Source organism: Mercenaria mercenaria, chromosome 4 (genome assembly GCF_021730395.1).
Source record: "Mercenaria mercenaria strain notata chromosome 4, MADL_Memer_1, whole genome shotgun sequence".
Taxonomy (NCBI): Eukaryota; Metazoa; Mollusca; class Bivalvia; order Venerida; family Veneridae; genus Mercenaria; species Mercenaria mercenaria.
The window spans coordinates 79,467,346-79,491,314 of NC_069364.1; the positions used below are offsets into that span (position 1 = coordinate 79,467,346).

Sequence of the window (23,969 nt, forward strand, 5' to 3'; positions counted from 1 at the left end):
TGATCAAGTCTTGAATAATTTTATTCAAGTTTTATGGTATTTTGATTAATCAGCATATCACTAAAGCAATAGCTAATGAGTATTGGAGGTTTACCTTGGATAATTTGTCACAAAGTCTGCCAGCATCTGGCTATTTTTAGAAGTACTTCATGACAATTGCTCCATTCTTTGCATGGTCAGATAAAAGAGGATGGAGATTTTAATGTAAATGTTGATAAAGGTAATCAATTGATTGAAACAGAAGAACATGACATAGTTAAGTGTCTGTTTCACAAAAATAGAACAGATTGATTGCCAATTGATTTCTGAATTGTTCAGTTGTTAGGTACATGAATGCTTTCTTTTTGAACATAAGATATATATAATACAGAAACAGGTTAATAACTTCTTAAATGTCTCACAGCAAGTGCAGATAACTTCCTGAAAATGTGTATTTTTAGCTCACCTGAGCAATGCTGAGGTGAGTTATTGTGATCGCTCGATGTCCGGCGTCTGTCTGTCTGTCGTCTGTCAACATTTAGCTTGTGTATGCGATAGAGGCTGTATTTCTCAATTGATCTTCATGAAATTTGGTCAGAATGATTGCCTTGATCAAATCTAGGTCGAGTTCGAATATGGGTCATCTGGGGTAAAAAACTTGGTCACAAGGTCAAATCAAAGAAAAACCTTGTGTATGCGATAGAGGCTGTATTTTTCAATTGATCTTCATGAAATTAAGTCAGAATGATTGCCTTGATGAAATCAAGGTCAAGTTCGAATATGGGTTATCTGCGTCAAAAAGTAGGTCACTAGGTCAAATCAAAGAAAAACTTTGTGTATGCAATAGAAGCTGTATTTTTAGCTCACCTGAGCATTGAGTTATTGTGATCGCTCAATATCCGGGGTCTGTCTGTCGTCCGTCAACATTTAGCTTGTGTATGCGATAGAGGCTGTATTTTTCAAGTGAACTTCATTTGGTCATAATGAAAACCTTGATGAAATCTAGGCCAAGTTCGAAAATGGGTCATTTGGGGTCAAAAACTAGGTCACAAGGTCAAATTGAAGAAAAACCTTGTGTATGCGATAGGGGCTGTATTTTTCAATTGAACTTGATGAATTTTGGTCAGAATGATTACCAGGATGAAATCTAGGCCAAGTTTGAATATGGGTCATCTAGGGTCAAAAACTAGGTCACAAGGTCAAATCGAAGAAAAACCTTGTGTATGCGATAGGGGCTGTATTTTTCAATTGAACTTCATGAATTTTGGTCAGAATGATTACCTTGACGAAATCTTGGCCAGGTTTGAATATGGGTCATCTGAGGTCAAAAACTAGGTCACTAGGTCAAATCAAAGAAAAACCTTGTGTATGCGATAGAGGCTGTATTTTTCAATTGATCTTCATGAATTTGGTCAGAATGATTGCCTTGATGAAATCTAGGTCAAGTTTGAATATGGGTCATCTGGGGTCAAAAACTAGGTAACTCAGTCAAATTAAAGAAAAATCTTGTGTATGCATTAGGGGCTGCATTTTACACTGGATCTTCATGAAATTTGATCAGAATGTTTGTCTGGATGAAATCTAGGTCAGATTTGAATATGGGTCATCTAGGGTCAAAAACTAGGTCACTAGGTCAAATCAAAGAAAAATCTTTTGTATGCATTAGGGGCTGCATTTTACACTGAATCTTCATGAAATTTTATCAGAATGTTTGTCTGGATGAAATCTAGGCCGAGATTGAATATGGGTTATCTAGGATCAAAAACTAGGTCAATCTTGTGTATGCATTAGGGGCTGCATTTTACACTGGATATTCATAAAATTTAGTCAGATTGATTGCCTTGATGAAATCTAGGTCAAGTTAGAAAATGTGTCATCTGTGGTAAAAAATTAGGTCACTGGGTCAAATCAAAGAAAAACCTTGTGTATGCAATAGGGACGGCATTTACACCTGATCTTCATGAAATTAAGTCAGAATGGTTGCCTTGATGAAACCTAAGTCATGTACGAACATGGGTTATCTGGGGTCAAAAACTCGGTCACTAGGTCATATCAAAGAAAAACATTGTGTATGCAACAGGAACTGCATTTTACACCGCATCTTCAGGAAAATTTATTTAAATGTTTTCTGGATGAAATCTAGGTCAAGATGGAATATGGGTCATCTGGGGTCAAAAACTAGGTCACCCGGTCAAATCAAAGAAAAATCTTTTGTACGCAATAGGGGCTGCATTTTACACCGAATTTTCATAAACTTTAGTCGGAATGGCTGCCTTGATGAAATCAGGTTTGAATATGGGTAATCTGGGGTCAAAAACTAGGTCACTTGGTCAAATCAAAGAAAATACTTGTTTACACTTGAGACCACATTTTTGGTCCAATCTTAATGAAAATTGGTCAGAATATTGTTTCCATGATATCAATAGGTCAAACATGTTTTACACTGTTATGGTGTGTTTCTCAGGTAAGTGACCTAGGGCCATCTTGGCCCTGTTGTTTAAACTGTTTTTTGTTACAGGTGTTCCTATCAGTTATGTCCTGAAAACGATGATTTATAACTGGGATGAGGTGGGGGGGGGAGGGTAATTGCTGCTGCAATAGCTAGGTCTATTACTGATTACTTTTTGCAATATGTGCATCATTTACTATCTGTATTTGGTGTGTTACCAGTTAGTTTTTGTGCCCACCACTTCAATTGTTTTTGGAGCACTTAGATATGCCCTTGTCGGTATGTCTGGCCATCTGTTTGAATTTTTGCCGTTTGTATCTCAAAAAGTATTTGACCTAGAGTCATCAAACCTCACATGATTATGTTTTCAGAGTGTGATGTTGAGCACTATGTGTTTTAATTGGGATTTTACACAACCAGAAAAGAGTTAAGGCACTCAAATTAAATAAAAATTATGCATAAAAATGGTCTCAAGGTTTGTGTTGCTTGTGTCTCAAAAAGTAATTTACGTAGGATTATGAAACATTACAGGAATATAATTCAGCATGTAAGGTTTTGTTTCAGATTTCACTCAAACAGACCAAAAGTATGGCCTTTGACTGTGTCAAAAATATGCATAAAATGGCATAAAAGTTTGCATCCATGTGCCTTAAAGGCATACGCTAGAATTCCCTGTATATGAGATGGGCGAAAATTTTCCCAATAACAGAATTTCTTTAAACTTCGGATATTGAAGGACAATCATCTAAGAAACAAAAATATGCAATAAAAATCATAGGTCACCGGTATTGAAAAAGAGTTATTTGCCCTTGAAAACGTCATTTTGGGGGGAAATGCCGTTTTCAAGGGCAGATACCCCCCCCCCCCCCCCCCATAACTCTTGGGAAAACAGTTATCGGGAGTTTATTGGGAAAATTTTCGCACCAAATTCTAGCATACGTCCTTAAACAGTATTTCACGTAGTTCTAAAACATTAGAGGATTGTTATATGCAAAGTTGTGCACCTGATATTCTGTTCGGGATTTAACTATGCCTGACAAGAGTTATGGTCCTTGACTTAGTGAAAGCTAAAAAGTTCTGTTGCAATTATATCTGAAAAAAAATATTTCAGCTAGAGTCATGAAAGCATGTTCTTGCTGCAGACTTGCTATTGCAGCAGTGTTTCTGGTGTGTTTTGTCTACTACTGAAGAGTCCTATATCAAGTATTTTCACAAAATTTAATGTAGTAATGATTTTTTCTTGCAAGATTAGATTATGTTGCAGTTAGATCTGATCACAAAGGTATCCAGCTACCTTAACAAAAGTTACTCTTGACATCTTTATAGTTCTATCAATACCAGCTGCATTGATTATTTGAGCCGTGCCATGGGAAAACCAACATAGTGGGTATGCGACCAGCATGGATCCAGACCAGCCTGCGCATCCGCGCAGTCTGGCCAGGATCCATGCTGTTCGCTAACAGTTTCTCCAATTCCAATAGGCTTTAAAAGCGAACAGCATGGAGCCTGACCAGACTGCGCGGATGCGCAGGCTGGTCTGGATCCATGCTGGTCGCATACCCACTATGTTGGTTTTCCCATGGCACGGCTCATTTCATTCAAGTGTTGTTGTTTTTTCATTCATTAAACATTAAGTAGGCTTTTTCGGCATTAGTTCAATGGAAAATCATTAGTGATTTTTCAAGACATGAAAAATGTAATGGAATATTTAATGGAGTTCAGACAGAACTAATTTTTCTATTTTATCAAAATGAACTGTAAGGCAACTGGGACAAGCTTAACATAAAGAATAAAATGTAGTCCATACCTTGATTTCAGAACAATACAGCATTAGTTCAGGTGATACAGTTGTCACTTAGGCACAACTACAAAATCCTTGTTACAGACAGTATCTCCACTGAATGTTTTAGTATCTGAAAGATTATTTACTGTACTCTGTTGAAAATTATTAGCTCACCTGAGAGTTTTTCTGATCGCTCGATGTCTGGCGTCTTTCGTCTGTCTGTCTGTCTGTCTGTCTGTCTGTCTGTCGTCTGTCGTCTGTCAACATTTGGCTTGTGTATGTGATAGAGGCTGTATTTTTTTTCAACTGATCTTCATGATATTTGGTCAGAATGATTAACTTAATGAAATCTAGGCCGAGTTTGAAAATGGGTCATCTGGGGTCAAAAACTAGGTCACTAGGTCAAATCAAAGAAAAACCTTGTGCATGCGATAGAGGCTGTATTTTTCAATTAATCTTCATGAATTTTGGTCAGAATGATAACCTTGATAAAATCTAGGTCGAGTTTGAAAATGGGTCATCTGGGGTCAAAAACTAGGTCACTAGGTCAAATGAAAGAAAAACCTTGTGTATGCGATAGAGGCTGTATTTTTCAATTAATCTTCATGAATTTTGGTCAGAATGATAACCTTGATAAAATCTAGGTCGATTTCGAAAATGGGTCATCTAGGGTGAAAAACTAGGTCACTAGGTCAAATCAAAGAAAAGCTTGTATATGCGATAGAGGCTGTATTTTTCGATTGATCTTCCCGAAATTAAGTCAAAATAATAACCTTAATGAAATCTAGGCCGAGATTGAAAATGGGTCATTTTGGATCAAAAAGTAGGTCACTTAGGTCAAATGAAAGAAAAACTTTGTGTATGGGATAGATGCTGTATTTTTCAATTGATCTTCATGAAATTTGGTCAGAATTATTGCATTGATAAACTATTAGTCAGGTTTGAATATGGGTCATCTGGGGTCAAAAATTAGGTCACTAGGTTGAATCAAAGAAAAACTTTGTGTATGCAATAGAAGCTGTATTTTCCAGTAAATCTTCATGAAATCATGTCTGAATAATAGCCTTGATGAAATCTAGGTCAAGTTTGAATATGGGTCATCTTGGATCAAAAAGTAGGTCACTAGGTCAAATTAAAGAAAACACTTGTGTACGCTATAGAGGCTGTATTTTTCAACTGATCTTCATGAAATTTGGTCAAAATGATTGCCTTGATAAAATCTACGTTGAGTTTGATTATGGGTCATCTGGGGTCAGAAAGTAGGTCACTAGGCCAAATCAAAGAAACACCTTGTGTATGTGATAGAGGCTGTATTTTTCAACTGATCTTCATTAAATTTTGTCAGAATGATAGCCTTGATGAAATTTGGGTCAAGTTTGAATATGGATAAGCTGGGTTTAAAAACGGTAGGTCACTAGGTTAAATAATGGAAAAACCTTGTGTATGCTATAGGGGCTGCATTTTACACTGGATTTCATAATATTTGTTCAGAATGGTTGCCTTGATGAAATCTAGGTCAAGTTCGAATATGGGTAGTCTGGGGTCAAAAACTAGGTCACTAGGTCAAATCAAAGAAAAACCTTCTGTATGCGATAGAGGCTGTATTTTTCAATTGATCTTCTTGAAATTTGGTCAGAATGATAGCCTTGATGAACTCTAGGTTAAGTTTGAATATGGGTCATCTGGGGTCAAAAACTAGGTCACTAGGTCAGATCAAAGAAAATACTTGTTTATACTCAAGATTTTTTGCTCCAATTTTAATGATAATTGGTCAATATTTTTTCCATGAAATCATTAGGTCAAACATGTTTACACTGTTATGGTGTGTTATGGTGTGTTTCTCAGGTGAGCAACCTAGGGCCATCTTGGCCGTCTTGTTAATTTGATGTACACATTTGAAACATTTGGTGTTCACCAAATTTTTTCATTTGCTTTGGGAAAAAAATCATACCTTCTTATATATTCAAAACTGGTTTTCACTGAACTAAGCCTGCTGGCGGCAAGTGATTCTGACTTTGCAACCAGTGCAGACCAAGATCGGTCTGCACTGTTTGCCATTCAGTCAGTATCTTTTTTGGTAAACACCCATTTTAACAGTTCATGGTACTGTCCAAATTGAAAGGGGGACAAATCCATTATAGATATTTAGCAGGGTAAGTGTTAAATAATTAAAGAACCTAAATATGTGAAAAGTTATTAAATTTGGTTCTCTGATGTATTTGGGATGCTTTGGGTTTTTTTCTGACACAATTATTAATACTGTGATACTGAGTGACAAGTCGTATAATTTTTTCATAAACTGAAGCTGCTCCATATATAACATAAATTATAGATTAAAGTAAGTTCACATGCACCCATCAGTATCTTTCGACCTTAAACAATCAATATTGCTTTGCTGACATTTGCAGAAATCCCATGATAATAACTAAACGGAAGTTCATACAAGTCATGAGTTCACTGGCACACAATAAGGGATTGACTGTGATACTGACTTACCTTGAGCACAAGCAAATAATATACAATAGCAAGAGTGAAATAGACTAAAATTGTTACATTAACCCTTATCATGCTGGACACAATTGAGTCTGCCTTTGCGACCAGTGCAGGTCATGATCAGCCTGCACATCTGTACAGTCTGATCATGATCTTCACTGTTCGCCATTCGGTCAGTATCTTTTTGGCATGCACCCCTTTTAACAGAATGAGTACGTCCCAATTGAAAGATGGACAAGTTCATTATAGAAGTTTAGCAAAGGGTTAATCAAATTGGAACAGTATCACATTATATGAAACTGCATTAAACTATGGAGCAACATAACATGTTTTATAAGCTTACCAGATCTAATGCCCAGTGTCGGTAGGCGCTCCGGTATCCATCGTGTATCATCCATTGTAAACATTGAATTGTTTTTTTAATGACTTCTTTTTAAAGGGAAATTAAGGTAATGTTGTTATTATGTTGATTCCTTCTGCTAGGATTTCATAAATCATTTGAAGAAGTGAAAGAATTTTCAAAATCCGCTTCAAAATGAGAAAGTTATGAGCATTGAAATATTTGATCAAAATGGCAGCCAGTTTGTTTCCATGGCAACAAAAAACAAAATGACAGATTCATTAAATTTCTAGATACATATTTGAACTGTATTTACTTATTTCTGTAAAATAATTTCTTTACTTTTTCCAGCTATAATGAGAGATTAACGATATGAGAAAAGGATACATAGTTATACACAATGCCAGATTTCACAGACTTGTGTGGAATATGCTATTAGAAAAAAAGAATTTTGGTGTCAGATACAGAATTCTTTTAGGCTCTACTGCTTCATTATGACCATATCTTCACAACAGATATTCATTTAATTTGTCTGTCTGTCAGTTAAAACTCACTGTAAAACCTGCTATTAGAGCGGTAGCTACACACCATGTCTGATTTAGAGCAAATTGTGTTGGCGTTATTGAGGACTGTTTGGCAAACACTGGACAGTCTGTCCAAACTTGTTGGACAATTCATTCCTCAAATTAAAGCTGGTCAGATTTTCAGTCAACACTTTTTGTAGACTTGACATGTTTCAATAGTAAGCTGGAAAAATAAGAGAAGTTTAGTAAATTAATTTAAAGGACCTAATTTGATTATGTCAGCCTTCAAATTTGTACTTGCTACTCTTTAGGTAATTCTGGTCAAATGTCCAATTGCTGAAGATTATAGGCAGTGTTGAGGTTTCAGTACATTGCCAACATACTAGTCAATTACTGAAGATTAGGTTAAATATTGGCAATGGTTTCATTCTTGCTAATATTTGTAAATTTTTAGCTCACCTGAGCAGGAAGTGCTTACGGTGAGCTATTGTGATCACGCTGTGTCCGTCCTGCGTGCATGTGTCCATTGCCAACAATTGTGTTTAAATGACATCTCGTCCAAAACCACTGAAATTGAATTTTGATGAAACTAGGAGTGGATGTTCCTTGGATGGTCCTCTGCCAAAGTTGTTCAAACGGTTCTGCTAGAGCTAAAAATAGAAAAATCTTCAAACGACATCATTCTCATCCAAAACTGATGAAATAATTTCACAGAAATGGTCTTTATGTTACCCTCTACCAAGATTTGGGGGCGTGGTCACTTTTCCCTAAATGTATTTAGTGGAAACTTTAAAAATCTTCTTGAGTGAAATTGCTAATCCGATTTTAGAATAATTTCACACAAATGGTCGTTTTGTGACCCTCTACCAAAATTGTTCAAATTATTACGATTCGTCAAAAAACATGGCTGCCATAAGGGTACGGCCCCATACCTGTCATATGGGCGTAACCTTTACTGTACAAACTATAAAGCATGGCTTCGAGCAAGATGTGTCAAGAAAGCAGCTGAAAACAAGAAACATTTTTGTTTTGAGACATTTTTGACATAATATGTCCCTTTAATGTGTATACAAAGACTGATAACTCACTTTGAAATTAAGACATATTTATTTGTCTGGACAAAAAAGTATAGAATACACAGAATTGCAACAGGAGATAATCTGACGTAGTCTCATATCACCACGTTAACCGGAGTTATCTCATTGAAGTGCTTTTCTGACTTGAATTACCCCTGATCAAATCAACAGATGCTTACTAAAGTATTACACTGGCGATACGGCTGACCGAATCGGGTTAAATTTTCAAACAACCACTGTTGATTTCTCAGACTTCGAATCATAAATTTATTCCTTCTCCGTGTAGAAATTACTAACAACATTAAAAAACACCATTAATATTATAAACGATCTGGTAGATAATTTTTCACGCCTTTTGCTTTCTGTTTCATACACCAGTTAAACGAGATCTCATTCAGTTCCCACAAGATGTTGGCAAGATTCATTCTTTATGCCTTTCAGCTTGCCGATCTATTTATTTTTATAGCTCTTTGGTCTGGACAAAGGACCTTTATTTTTTGCGTCGGTCCCCACCAACAATGTAACATCAAAATTCCCAATTTCCAGCCCTTTAATATTTACACTTAGAGGTCAAAAAGTAAGTGTAAATTTAATATTATGATCAGTTGCTAAAGTTTCAAACAAATGCCTTACTTAAATCTGATTAAACACCATCAGTATGTTATTTCCAGCTGAGCCCATGGTAGGCATTTGACTTACTGACATTACAGCTGGGAAACAAACACCTATTGCTAGCACCACTGTGCTTCTGATTGTGGTCAAAGGCAGAAAATAACATATGTAATTCCTCTACAATGCCTTACTGTCTGGTAATTGGTACAGTCAGGAAAAATTGACCTTACAATCATTCTATTAGTCTGGTTGTTTGTCATTTACCACTTGCGTCCTGTGTACTTTAATTGGCCCAAAGATGTATTATCCCAAAGGAACTGTTATTTATCCAAAGACAGAGAACTGTCCAGTTTCATGCCTATTTACATGGCAGTGGATATTTTCGTGGTGCTGTATGTCATCAAAGTTTAATTAACCGTCACTGAGTAAAGAAACCTCTGCTATGGATACCCAGAAGAGTTGAAGTGACAAAGTTTTTTTTTTTTTGAAAGACAAGTAGGGAGTAATTCTGTAACATATGGTTGGAAATTGGACTATGGTCAAAGGGTGTTACAGATAAGAGCCAACTGACAGTTTTGTGACCTTTTAAGGCCATTTGTCACTAGAATAAATTTGATAAACAGTTCAGAATGCTTCCATAGTAGCAACTATAATGTCCTTTGTTCTATGTTTTGAGTCGGACTTGGTTTGTCTAGGTTTGCAATGTTAGGTTTACACATTTGATAATGCCGCAATAGAACTTATCAATAAATGCTTTGTTTTTCTATAGATAACATTCTAAATGATTATTACCTTTTTGTTTAGATTATTCATTGTTCATAATGGTCAGTAATACCCAGGATTGTTGTGGCAGGTGCGGACCATGTGATTTCTACCTCCCCCATCCCCCACTGGCTATTTAGCTGGAACACCTATCTGTTTTCAGAATTTTAGACCAAAAGTATGATCTTTATTTCTGTTCATCTAACATCTTTCATCTTGCAGCTCCCTTGTTTAAGCAAATTTCTCATAGTATTCTGGTGGGGACTGTTTCATGTTCCTTTTTGTACCCCCCGACAACAAAGTTGTAAGGGGGGGTATACTGGTTTCAGGTTGTCTGTCTGTCTGTCTGTCTGTCTGTCTGTCTGTCCGTCTGGTCGTCTGTCCGTAGACGCAATCTTGTGCGCACCATCTCTCCTTATCCCCTTGACAGAATTTAATGAAACTTCACACAAGTGATCAGTACCAACAGTAGTTGTGCATGGGGCATGTTAGGTTCTTTAAGAAAAAAAATTTGCAGAGTTATGGGACTTTGTTTTTTTGTTACTATACTATATACATAGACACAATCTTGTGCGCACCATCTCTCCTCATCCCCTTGACACAATTTAATGAAACTTCACACAAGTGATCAGTACCAACAGTAGTTGTGCATGGGGCATGTTAGGTTCTTTCAGAAAAAAAATTTGCAGAGTTTATGGGACTTTGTTTTTTGTTACTATACTATATACATAGACACAATCTTGTGCGCACCATCTCTCCTCATCCCCTTGACACAATTTAATGAAACTTCACACAAGTGATCAGTACCAACAGTAGTTGTGCATGGGGCATGTTAGGTTCTTTCAGAAAAAAAATTTGCAGAGTTATGGGTTTTTGTTTTTTTGTTACTATACTATATACATAGACACACTCTTGTGCACACCATCTCTCCTCATCCCCTTGACACAGTTTAATGAAACTTCACACAACTGATCAGTAACAACAGTAGTTGTGCATGGGGCATGTTAGGTTCTTTCAGCGACAAAAATTGCAGAGTTATGGGACTTTGTTTCTTGTTAACATACTATGTACATACAGCCTGCATATGCAATCTTGTGCGTGCCTAATCTACCAAACCCTTGCACACAATTTCATGAAACTTCACACAAGTGATCAGTACCAACCCTAGTTGTGCATGGTGCATGTTACATTCTTTTAGATAAATATTCTGCATAGTTATGGGACTTTGTTTTTTGTTACTATACTGTATACATACAGTCCACATAATTATGCAGTCTTGTGTGTGTCAAATTCAATGTACTGTGTCAGTGCATGCGGGGGGGTACATTCATCACCTTTAGTGATAGCTCTAGTTATTTACGTTTTCGTAGTTAACACAGTATACCGAATTGTCATCTTAATCAAATGAAATTGCATGACAAAAACAATTATATATTGAATTGTCATCTACAATTATCTTTCGTGGAACCATAATAAGCAAATGAAAAGGCATGACAAAAAAGTGATATTGACAGATATTTAAATTTTCAGTTATTCTTATTTTCTCCACTCACCTTGACCCCTTAACTAAAGGAACACTGTCCCCAAGACTTCCCACCCCTTAAGTGGGTGGTCTCCCAATGCCTCTAACCCCCATAATTTATTTTCTAAACCTGAATACATAAAAATGTATTGACCACCCTGATAGTTAAGTAACTGTTGATTCTCTGTAACTCCCAATTTGGTTGCCCAATATTGCTATCAGACGGTAACATATTATTTATAGTCTTGGTCAGTAATGAAATGATTTACAATATATTATATTTATGTACTTACAGGACAAGCTCATGTAGCGGGGGAGTAATGGAGTCTCGGCTGGAAAAGTTCCAGATAATCTTCAACAACCCCACAGCAACTTATCATGTCAGTGATACTGTGTATGGATATGGCTGGATTATACTGAAAGAACCCATATTCATTCAAAGTAAGTCTGAAGTGACTGTCCCCAGTCTGAGGCAACTGTCCCCAGTCTGTTTATGGATATGGCTGGATTGTACTGAAAGAACCCATATTCATTCAAAGTAAGTCTGAAGTGACTGTCCCCAGTCGTAAAAGAGAGGATGGGATTTCAGTGATTTATGTATACATACATAATTATCTTTTGTCTCCAACCAAGATGTAAGAAGAAAACAAATTTTCAGGAGATTTTCTAGAAATAATGCAGCAAAAAAAAAAAAAAGTAATAATAAGGTCCAAAAAGTTATTCCAGATTGTGCACAAGATGCTGAAGTACTAATTTTTGGGGAGTTTGCCTTTAATTGTACCCCCCGACAACAAAGTTGTAAGGGGGGGTATACTGGTTTCAGGTTGTCTGTCTGTCTGTCTGTCCGTCTGTCTGTCAGTCTGGTCGTCTGTCCGTCTGTCCGTAGACGCAATCTTGTGTGCACCATCTCTCCTTATCCCCTTGACAGAATTTAATGAAACTTCACACAAGTGATCAGTACCAACAGTAGTTGTGCATGGGGCATGTTAGGTTCCTTAAGAAAAAAAATTTGCAGAGTTATGGGACTTTGTTTTTTTGTTACTGTACTATATACATAGACACAATCTTGTGCGCACCATCTCTCCTCATCCCCTTGACACAATTTAATGAAACTTCACACAAGTGATCAGTACCAACAGTAGTTGTGCATGGGGCATGTTAGGTTCTTTTAGAAAAAAAATTTGCAGAGTTATGGGACTTTGTTTTTTTGTTACTATACTATATACATAGACACAATCTTGTGCGCACCATCTCTCCCTCATCCCTTGACACAATTTAATGAAACTTCACACAACTGATCAGTAACAACAGTAGTTGTGCATGGGGCATGTTAGGTTCTTTCAGAAAAAAAAATTGCAGAGTTATGGGACTTTGTTTTTTTGTTACTATACTGTATACATAGACACAATCTTGTGCGCACCATCTCTCCTTATCCCCTTGACACAATTTAATGAAACTTCACACAACTGATCAGTAACAACAGTAGTTGTGCATGGGGCATGTTAGGTTCTTTCAGCGACAAAAATTGCAGAGTTATGGGACTTTGTTTCTTGTTAACATACTATGTACATACAGCCTGCATATGCAATCTTGTGCGTGCCTAATCTACCAAACCCTTGCACGCAATTTCATGAAACTTCACACAAGTGATCAGTACCAACCCTAGTTGTGCATGGTGCATGTTACATTCTTTTAGATAAATATTCTGCATAGTTATGGGACTTTGTTTTTTGTTACTATACTGTATACATACAGTCCACATAATTATGCAGTCTTGTGTGTGTCAAATTCAGTGTACTGTGTCAGTGCATGCGGGGGGGGGGGGGGGGGGGGGGGGGGGGGGGGTACATTCATCACCTTTAGTGATAGCTCTAGTTTCAACTGCATTAGATATGCTTAATGAACTCCCAAGTTTAATGAAATAACCAAAAAAATTCAAAACAACCTGAGATTTTCAAAAATGTTGGATTAATCATTTGAATGGTGCTCATTTGAATGGTGCTATGGATATGTGTCCATGTTGGCACATAATAGAAATATCCATTGTTATTACTTACGACATTTAGTTTAGAAAGGCTTCATTTTTTCCCCCATCTAGTAATGTAACCTGTAATGTTGAATTATCAATTTACCAAAGTCAGAGTATTTTATCTGTTTGTTTTTCTCCTCCCAACATAGGGTATGGTTCAATGTCTGCACTCCCCCTCCCAGGGCAGGGTATGGCTTTAATGGGGCACTGAAGTGAAACAATGACATCTAATAATATGATCAACAGGACATTTATTTACTCATTAATTGGGAGGTCCTGCAGTTTATATTTCATGAAATTATGATCTTTCATGAACTTATTAATTACTTTATAGCATGATAATTGTCAATATGATATTCAAACTTATTGTTTTGTACCTTTAAAAATATGTCAGTTTGTATATTTGTCTTGATATCATCCTAAAATATTTGGGTTTTTTGAGTATATTTGAAGCAAATTGTTTTTGGATGGCTAAAATTTCATTGAGGCTAACAGTATGACTTTGATTTGAATTTATTCCAACATATGCACTTGTTAGAGGATTTGATTGTAATTAGAGACTAAAATTGTGTTAAATTGAATCAGGCAAATCACTGTATGTATGACAATACTGAAAATTGATAGGGACTAGAGTATAAAAAGAGCTAGTTTTTAGCTCAACTATACGAAGTATAAGGAGAGCTATCCTACTCGCCCCGGCGTCGGCGTCGGCGTCTTTCCGCGTCCCCACCTTGGTTAAAGTTTTTTAACACTTTCTCTTTTTTCAACTTATCTCTGTAACTACTTGATGGATTTGATTCAAACTTGAAATACTTATTCCTCATCATCATCCACATCATCTGACATAAGGACCATAACTCTGGGACCAATATTTCATGAATTATCCCCCCTTTTCACTTAGATTTTCAGGTTAAAGTTTTGGTGCACTTTCACTCTACCTCTGTTATTACTGAATGGATTTGATTCAAACTTAAAATATTTGTTCAACATCATCACCCACATCATATGACACAAGGTGCATAACTCTGGCACAATTTTTTCATGAATTATTCCCCCTTTTTACTTAGAATTTCAGGTTAAAGTTTTGGTGCACTTTCACTCTACCTTTGTTATTACTGAATGGATTTGATTCAAACTTAAAATAGTTGTTCAGCATCATCACCCACATCATGTGACACAAGATGCATAACTCTGGCACAATTTTTCATTAATTATTCCCCTTTTTACTTAGAATTTCAGGTTAAAGTTTTATGCACTTTCACTCTATCTCTGTTATTACTGAATGGATCTGATTCAAACTTAAACAATTGTTCAACATCATTATCTTTATCATATGATACCAGGTGCATAACTCTGGGACCAATTTTTCATGAATTGTTTCCCCTTTTTACTTAGAATTTTAGGTTAAAGTTTTGATGCACTTTCACTCTGTCTCTGTTATTACTTAATGGATTTGATTCAAACTTAAAATAGTTGTTCAACATCATCACCCACACCATATGATGCAAGGTGCATTACTCTGGCACTAATTTTTCATTAATTATTCCCCCTTTTTACTTAGAATTTTAGGTTAAAATTTTGATGCACTTTCACTCTGTCTCTGTTATTACTGAATGGATTTGATTCAAACTCAAAATAGTTGTTTAACATCATCACCCACACCATATGACACAAGGTGCATAACTCTGGCGCCAATATTTAATGAATTATGCCCCTTTTTGCTTAGGATATACTTATATAGTGTTTTGATACATTTTATCTTTACCTCTCTTATTACTTTAAGTTGATATTTTTGACATAGACTCAGGCTATTGTACAATATCTTCATCCATAATTGGAGTCATTAAACACTCCAGTGACAGCTCTAGTTTCCTCAGATGTGCTCAGTTTCACTATCCAGCATCGAAATAGTCGAGCGCGCTGTCTCCTGTGACGGCTCTTGTTTATATGCCTGAGGGACGTATTATGTTTTGACGCCGGTGTCCGTCTGTCTGTCCGTCCCTTAGCGACTTCGTGTCCGCTCTGTAACTCTTGAACCCCTTGAAGGATTTCAAAAACTTGGCACAAATGTTCACCACATCGAGGCTACGTGTAGAGCGCATGTTTTAGACAGCTTACTTCAAGGTCAAGGTCACACTTGGGGGTCAAAGGTCATATGACTTTGTTTCATGTCCGCTCTATAACTCTAGAACCCCTTGAAGGATTTCGAAGAAACTTTACTCAAATGTTCACCACATCGAGCGGACGTGCACAGGGCATCTTTCGGATGGCTTGCCTCAAGTTCAAGGTCACACTTAGGGGTCAAAGGTCATATGACTTTGTTTTGTGTTTGCTCTGTAACTCTTGAACTGCTTGAAGGGTTTTAAAGAAACTTGGTACAAATGTTCACCACATCGAGACAACATGCAGAGCACATGTTTCAGATTGCTTGCTTCAAGGTCAAGGACACACTTAGGGGGTCAAAAATCATACCTTCAGGCGTATATTGCTCCGCATTGTGGTGATCTTGTTTTTCAACTTATAAAACAACAACAGCTAAGGACAGACAATAGCTGAAGGATAACCTAAGTTTGATTGATTACAACAGTGTATTATTCTGTCCATTCATCAAATTTCTATACTAACTGAAAGGAAGATTTCTGTCTGGTTGACTAATGAGGTATTAGTTGATTTAATTCTTTAATATATCTGCATTTCTTGGGAGCAGACGATTATTACGTTAAGCCTCAGTGGGATGATTTTGCTGATTAAATGAATTTGGTTTTATAATGTGATCACAAAATTTCAAAAATGCTGCTCCTGTCAAGGGCCTCTCAAAACAAATGCCATCTGGCATAGAGCACAGGTTTTTCATGCAGAAGGTTCAAATCCTGGGGGAAAATGTATGTGACCAAAGACATTTATATTTCTAAGGTTATTCATACTGTGCCACTCAGTCATGCAGGCCTGCAGTTACTTGGGGCATACAGTTTGATACTGTTAAGAGGCTTCTATGGTCAAGTGGAGCGGTGGTCTAATGGTTAAGATATCGACTGTTTAACCCCAATGGTTATGAGTTTGAGCCCCACTAGGGCCACAACCACAATATTTCATATGACACCAGTGCTGGTTTTTTTCCAGGAAGCTGTCCCATTTTAATCCTTTACCACACAGAACAGAAGCCAAAGTAACCTCCTTTACATAACACTGATAAGTGATAATCAATAATCAGTAATCGGTATATGGCTGACATAAGCGTGACTGTCTTATCTGAACAGAGGTGTTGGCATTATTTTCTGATTACACACACTTATGTTAAAAATGTCATTATTTTAATATATTCTGTAAGTTTGACACTATTTTTGTCAATATAAAGTTTATAGCAATTTAAATTCTCTTTCTGATGATACAAAATTCATTGTAGTTTCTCTTTGAGTTTCGAAGATATAAAGTGTTAAAGTAAGGGAAATATATTTTTAGGCATAAAATTCTGTTTTGGATTACTTTTACATTGAAATTCATATACAATTTCATTTTGATGTTTGAAAGTTTGATTTATAGTTAATAGACTCATCTTCCGAATCGGAATCGGTAAGTATTTATATAAAAAAACAACCATCATACTGAATAACACTACATAAATAATGGATCGTAAAATTTCTGAAAGTGCAAAAAGATCGCTGACATCGAGACTCGTAACCGACTACAGTATTCTTGTGCTAAAAATTTAAACATTTAGATAATATTACGTAATATTTTGATGATCAAACGTCGGTACATCACAGGTGACTTCCGCTGCAATTAACTCTTGGGTTGTCATAAAATATTTGGAAGCCATGGTCCTTCTGTTTTGATTAACACTTCCCGTTATGTAAGGCCATAAATTCCAAGCCATCGTATGTACACAAATTGTTGTTTAGGGGAAATCCGCATATATCACGCATGACCTTCATGACCTAACACATTTAAAAATACTTAGATGATAAATGGTTGTTATTTTTAGAACGAGGAAAGTCCCGCGAACCGGCCAGTTGCAAGTAGTTTTCACAGTAATTTTCCATGACGTAGCATCGTGCACATGTAGGAAAAAACCCCGGTTTCTTTTTTTGCAAAGTACTCGATAAATTTAAATAGTAACCACATGACCTTTAACGTAAATAATGATGACAAAATCCCATATTTTGAGTTAGTAAACATCCGGAATTTGTTTCTTTAGGAAAAGAACGAAAATAAAGCAATTGATTATGAAATACGGGGATAGACGTTTTTGTTCAAATGGTCGATACTCAATAATACGTTTCTATCGGGTAATGGATAGACACGGGTCAATACGTTGATAGATACGGTGATAAACCTATCGATGTGGGAAAGGGTTAAGAGTGTTAGCTTGAAGTTTTCTTGCGTGCTGGACGGGATATTCCAGTGGGTTTTTGCTGTTGCTGGAAGAATTTGTCTTACACCCCAGGGTGTAAATTAAATGACTTGCATGTCATAAAAATTAGGAACAAATGCGAAATTCATATGCTTCTATAACAAAACAGTGCATAAAAGAAAATCATTCATTTTACTTTATTCCTTCTATTTATTGAAGATGCAAGAAAAAGAATTTATTACTAGTAGAAGGTGTACTGGATGGAAATATCTAGCTCTCAGGTAACTATTTTGCAGAAACTTGGCAGAGCCTTATTACTGCTTAAAGAGTATATTTCCATCCGTCAACCAGTCAAGTATTCTTGTATTCAACATGAACTAAATTAATTAGTATAAACTAAACTTTGATCAAGTAGTTAAGGTCTCTGACTTCAGATTACTTGCCTCCCACCTATGTGTGTATAAAACTTCAGTTTAGATGTGAGGAGGCCATCCAGCTGGCTTACAGAAAGCCTGTAGCTCTACCCAGTTGCTTTGCACATGCCTGAAACAATCTCTGAAGAACATTTTGACAAGAAAAGGAATGCCTTTATATTATTCTTGCTTTTTCAGGCAAATCTTATACAGTATATAACGCGTTCTTTGTTAGTATGTTGTTTTTATTGGAGACTGTGACATTTAAAAGCAAGGAAATTTGTATGAAACTTAACTTGTTTTTTGAGATTGTGCAAAAACACATTAGTTGCATTACAAATCTTCACAAATTCAGAGGCCTATAGGTCAGGGTATTTTAATATGTTTGTGCATGAAAATAATTATGTGACATTTCTTCACTTGTTGCATCCAAACTTGCCTCTATATTTGTTTTGCAGATTTTTTTGTCTCACTGCAGAAACTTCGAAGTTATAATTCTTGTTTAATATAATAATTAAAATGAAATGATATGATGTTTTCCAAACCTAAGTGGACCATGAGTATAGTTGACTAATTCAATATACCACTTGTGCCAATTTTAGAAAATCTGACAGTAATTGTTGAAAAATCTTGTCAAAAGAGTAGCATTTAACCGATTAAAAATTAAAACTCGAAAACATGTTAACATGTTAACAAACACACACTCAAAATAATCTTTTGAGTCAAGTTTGTGAATGAGTTAAGTCCATATGCTAAGCTATTTACACCTGTCAGAACAACTGATTATGCTATTAACAGCCAAGTCAATAACAGCAGAGAGGGTTAATTAGTACCATTCCTGTTTTGACTGACTTTCATCACCTCCATTTTAAAATACTTCTCATAAAATAAACAAACGTGTTTGTAAACATGGTTGGTTCCAAACTGAAGGGGATCCATGCTCAAAAATAACGACAAAATACAATACATATCGCATATCCATAGCCCTGACCAACCTATAGACCGGGCCAGTCTGTTTTATAAGTACAACAACACTGTTGACCCATTTAAACAAGGAGTAGCGTTTAGACCTGGTTGTCTGTAATACTGATCCTTTCTAATATCTTGTCTGTATTAATTTCCCCAAAAATGCAACAAAAAGGGACAACCAAATGTCATAAGAATTTTTACATGTAACTGAGTTGAAGAGAATTTAATATGCTCTATTGAATCAAAAGCTTGACAGATGTCAACGAAAAATCAGTACAACATATTTAATTTTCATTGGCTTGTTAGAGGTATGATCATATGTAAAATTCATTAAGGATATGAAATGTATGTTAACCTACCCATGCTTAAGTCAGCAGACATTCAGTCACTGGTTAAAGGCAAGCCTGTTTGATCACAGAAACATTAGATATTACAAAGGCATCGATCAACACCAAGTGGTAATATAAAAAAGATAAGAAAACAGTTTGTATGTTCAACAGTTATTCACCTGTTAAACTAATGTTAAGTTGCACTTTGTTCATACCATCAAAGACCCTGGGGAGCGAATCAAAATATCATGATTCCAGGTTTTTGTGTTAATTTTTTTGATATATTTCGTTTAGGTTTGTCAACTTTTTTATATATAGTATTTGTATTGCATGTTTTGTAGCTAGGTTTTTAACTAATTTCATTTGGAATAAATTCTTATAAAAATATTGTTTTTTGGCTCAACTGTTCAAAAAGCTGTAGTCCGCATCTGCATCAAGATTTCATTGTTAAAGTTTTGATGCACTTTCATTCTCTGTAATTACTTGATGGATTTACTTCAAACTTCAGTACATCAGCTGAGTCACATCACATGATCTAAGGGCCATAATTCCCACACCAGTATCATTCTGTCTCTGTTATTACAAGTTGGAATTGATTTTGACTTAAAATAGTTGTTCCACATCATCACCTACATCATATGACACATTCTATCACTTAAATAATCACAAAACATTTGATCTGTAATGAAATAATTTTGACTTGCCATTTTGACTACATTTTGCTGTTTCATTCTTTAACAAATATAAAATTACCTTATTTTGTAATACAATAAAAGCTATGTGTTCATTTAAAAAATATGAACACGTTCATGAAAATCAGAATAATGCACTAAGATATTCCTATTTTAAAATTTGCTGTACAATGAAATATTTCTGAGATGTCTTCAGACTGTTTAGGCCCCTGGAGATTAAGATTACTTTAACATTATAAGTATATTTAAAGAAATTTTGGAAAACCTGTTACAAAATCACTGAATCAGACAGTTTAGTAGGCACATTATCTGTTTTGCTAGAAATGACTAGTACTCACTGTCTATGATTCTTGTAACATGATTTGTGGCAGTGATTTTCAGGTAATAACAAGGTCCAATAATTAACCAATTATAACTAATGAGATAACATGCAGATTAATATCTTTGGTCATAAATCCTTGTTCTAAGAAAATAGTATAACAAAGACCTTAAGATCTTTACCATTACCATCTGTTCAGACATTTTTAAAGCTGAATTGCTTTGTAAACCGGTGTTGGTGACAAATGGGTTGCTCAATAACCCTGCTAAATTTCTATAATGAACTTGTCCATCTTTCAGTTTGGACAGTACCATTAACTGTTTAAAGGGTTGCTTACAAAAAAGATCTTGACTGAATGGCAAACAGTGCAGATCTTGATCAGACTGCATGGATGTGCTGGCTGATCATGATCACTGGTCGCAGAGGCAGAATCAATCGTGTCCATGCAGCATGATAAGGATTAAGAGCTGTGATGTCAGTGTTTTATTTATAGTGAATACATGTAGTCGTATTTGCAAGGTCAAGGTTATACATATAGGACAGAGACCAGTAAATTCCTATTTCCAACTTGTCTTCATAACTCTTTAATGAACTGACACAGCTTAAAGTAGCATTATTACAAAATGATCACTAGCATATCCATCTTAGGAAAAGGCTAGATAATCAGAGGTCAAGGTCACACAAGCTTTGATATGTGTATAAGGTTGTTGAGTCGGCTAAAGGCTGAAAGCCTTTTGACGAGTGCTTGCTATCCAACGATTCTCTAAATGGACCGAATAACATGTGAAGGGATGTAGTTCCATTAGATTTCTCAAATTTCAAACAGTTCACTGCATGAATGAAGTTAAGTTGTGTCAATTCCCTTTGCTATGACCAATATACGATGTAATCTGTCATATTTATGACTTGTAATTGTGCAATTCTCGAATGTAACTCATTAAGCATAAATGTGCATTTTAAGAATTGCGCAGGCTTACAAAGCTTGGGTAACATCCAGCGAAAGACAAAAAATAGTTCCAGCAGGGCTCCAGATAAGATGCGTATTAGCGTAAATTACGTATAGAAATAATGCAAATACGCATGTCTAATAATTTCTAAGCGTATAAAAACGTATATAAAATACAGAAACGCACACAATGCTTTTTTAAAAACAAAATCTGAATCGTCTGGATGCGTTAGGTAACATAGCCGATCAGCCTTAAGTCTCCCACATTGAACGTAAACACATCGTATGATTTCTATAAACTTTGCGTGGGTTGAATTTTGCAGTCAGTAAACGGATAAATTATCGGAAGAAGAAGCTCTTACTGGTTTGTTTAGTTACTATTGATATTAAAAATGATTTTAATTCTTATTTTTCGAGAAATAAACAAATCGGCGAAACATTAAATTGTATTTTCTTGTAGTTTTTGAAATCGAAAGTAGATCGTCTATGTTTGGTGAAACGAAACAACTTTTTTATGAAAAGATTTAAATAAGAGGTAATTTAACCGTAAACTTCAATGTCAGATACTGCCAATTGCTGCTAAATGTCTTCGTATCATCACAATTTGTAAAATATATTGTTCAAACTGGAGAAAAGTGTAATCGTATCCGGATATAATATTTTGGGTAAATATCGAGCTGTGTTATGAAATTTTAAGAAAAAAACTAAAAACAAACTGAAACTGGTAGACTATACTGTCAGTACATCAATCATTAGCCGACTCAGGCCATTCAGGCCTTTGATTTTAGTTCTTGATATGAGAACAAAGTTGTTATTAGGCTCTGATATCAATACTATTATATTGCTTTGGGTCCTGATATTAGTATATGGTTGCATTTAGACCCAGATATTGGTATGAAATTGCTGATTGGCTGTGGTATTGGTACACATGTTGCTTTTGAGTGCTGATATTAGTACAAGGTTGCTGTTGGGCCCTAATATTAACTTAAGGTACTCTGGTTTTGCACCCTGACATTAGTACAATGTTGCTGTTGGGCACTGATATTAGTGTAAAGTTATTGTTTGGCCCTGATATCAATGTAAGTAAGGGGAATGATAAATATATAGCCTTTTCAATGAATGAAGTTTCAATGTCACAGATTGCAGTATACCAATGTATACCTATGCACTTCATTCTTGTGTATAACATGTTATTTATTGTACCCATTGACAGAAGTTAGATTATTTTTGCTGTTTTGCAAGTGGGTGAAACTTAAGTGTTTTCCCATCTTGCTGTGGTTCATTATTAAAGCACTGAGATGCTGGGAGATTTCTGTCAGTGTGAAGCTATTGTTCCCTTCAAGTTTGACACAAACTATCCCAAATCTCTCTGATAATGTCAGAGGCATGCCAAAACATTAGCTTTAGTAATTTATAGCAGAAGTATAAGGGTAACTGTTCTAATGAGTATTGGTACTTACCCTTTTAGCTCCAGTGATGAGAGATACAGATTTATAACCTATAATTGTAGTCTGAAAGTTTGCATTTTCCTTACTGTCAGAAATAAACTGCTATATCTTTTATTTTGGAATCACATGGTACTCACATTAATGACAATATGACAATATAATACTTTCCAATGTCAAGGTCACAATTAAAGGTGAAATTTACATTCCTCATATATAGCCATAGCAAGATAATAAAAAATTCCAAAGGAAAGGAAGACCCCTTCCTGCAGTGTCAAGTTACATGTAAAATTAAGATTTTTTTCTAAATTATGATAGGTTACAGTGGTGCATGCATGTACGGATTTCAGAATATATGATGTTGTAGCATATCAATAGAAGGCATGCAGCTTCAAGGTCAATGTTACAATTCCTAGCTCCAAGGTCAAGGTCAGGAGACAAGTAAATAATTTTCAGTTTAGACTATAGCTGTTATACACTATTACTTGTGTACTGGTATATAAACTAGATTTTGTAATAAGTGATCAGTATAAGGTGTGGTTCAGACCTCAAGGTCAAGGTCAGATACAAAGGCCATCATCTTTAATAGAGAAAACTTGATAATATTGCTTTATTGACAAAAAATTTCAGCCAATATCATAATACTAAAAAAAGGTCGATCTTACCTTTATTATACGCCTGAAAGAACATACTATGTTATGACACCGTTGTCTCACAGTCCGTCCATCAGCATTTTCGATATTTCGAAAATTGATATGAAAATAGATGCCCGTGAAATGATCACGTAATGAAATAGTCTCTGGTCACATGATGTTTGTTATCTTCAGATATATCTTAAAATGCAATTTGCAATCGGTTCCTTTCATTTATTTTTTATCTGTCAGAATCGTTTTCTTACATTTTATAAATGCATATGACACATTGTGTTTGTTTGTT

At 35.6% G+C, this 23,969-nt stretch overlaps 1 protein-coding gene across 4 annotated transcripts in view; it reads left to right on the forward strand.

Moving 5' to 3' along the window:
* LOC123552258 (arrestin domain-containing protein 3-like) overlaps positions 1 to 23,969 on the forward strand; it is a 227,853-nt gene that overhangs the window by 111,337 nt on the left and 92,547 nt on the right. For all 4 annotated transcript variants that reach the window (XM_045341771.2, XM_045341769.2, XM_053541760.1 and 1 more), the window contains one exon: positions 11,836 to 11,981. In XM_045341771.2, the coding sequence (XP_045197706.1) occupies positions 11,836 to 11,981 (146 nt within the window). The remainder of the gene's footprint in view (positions 1 to 11,835; positions 11,982 to 23,969) is intronic.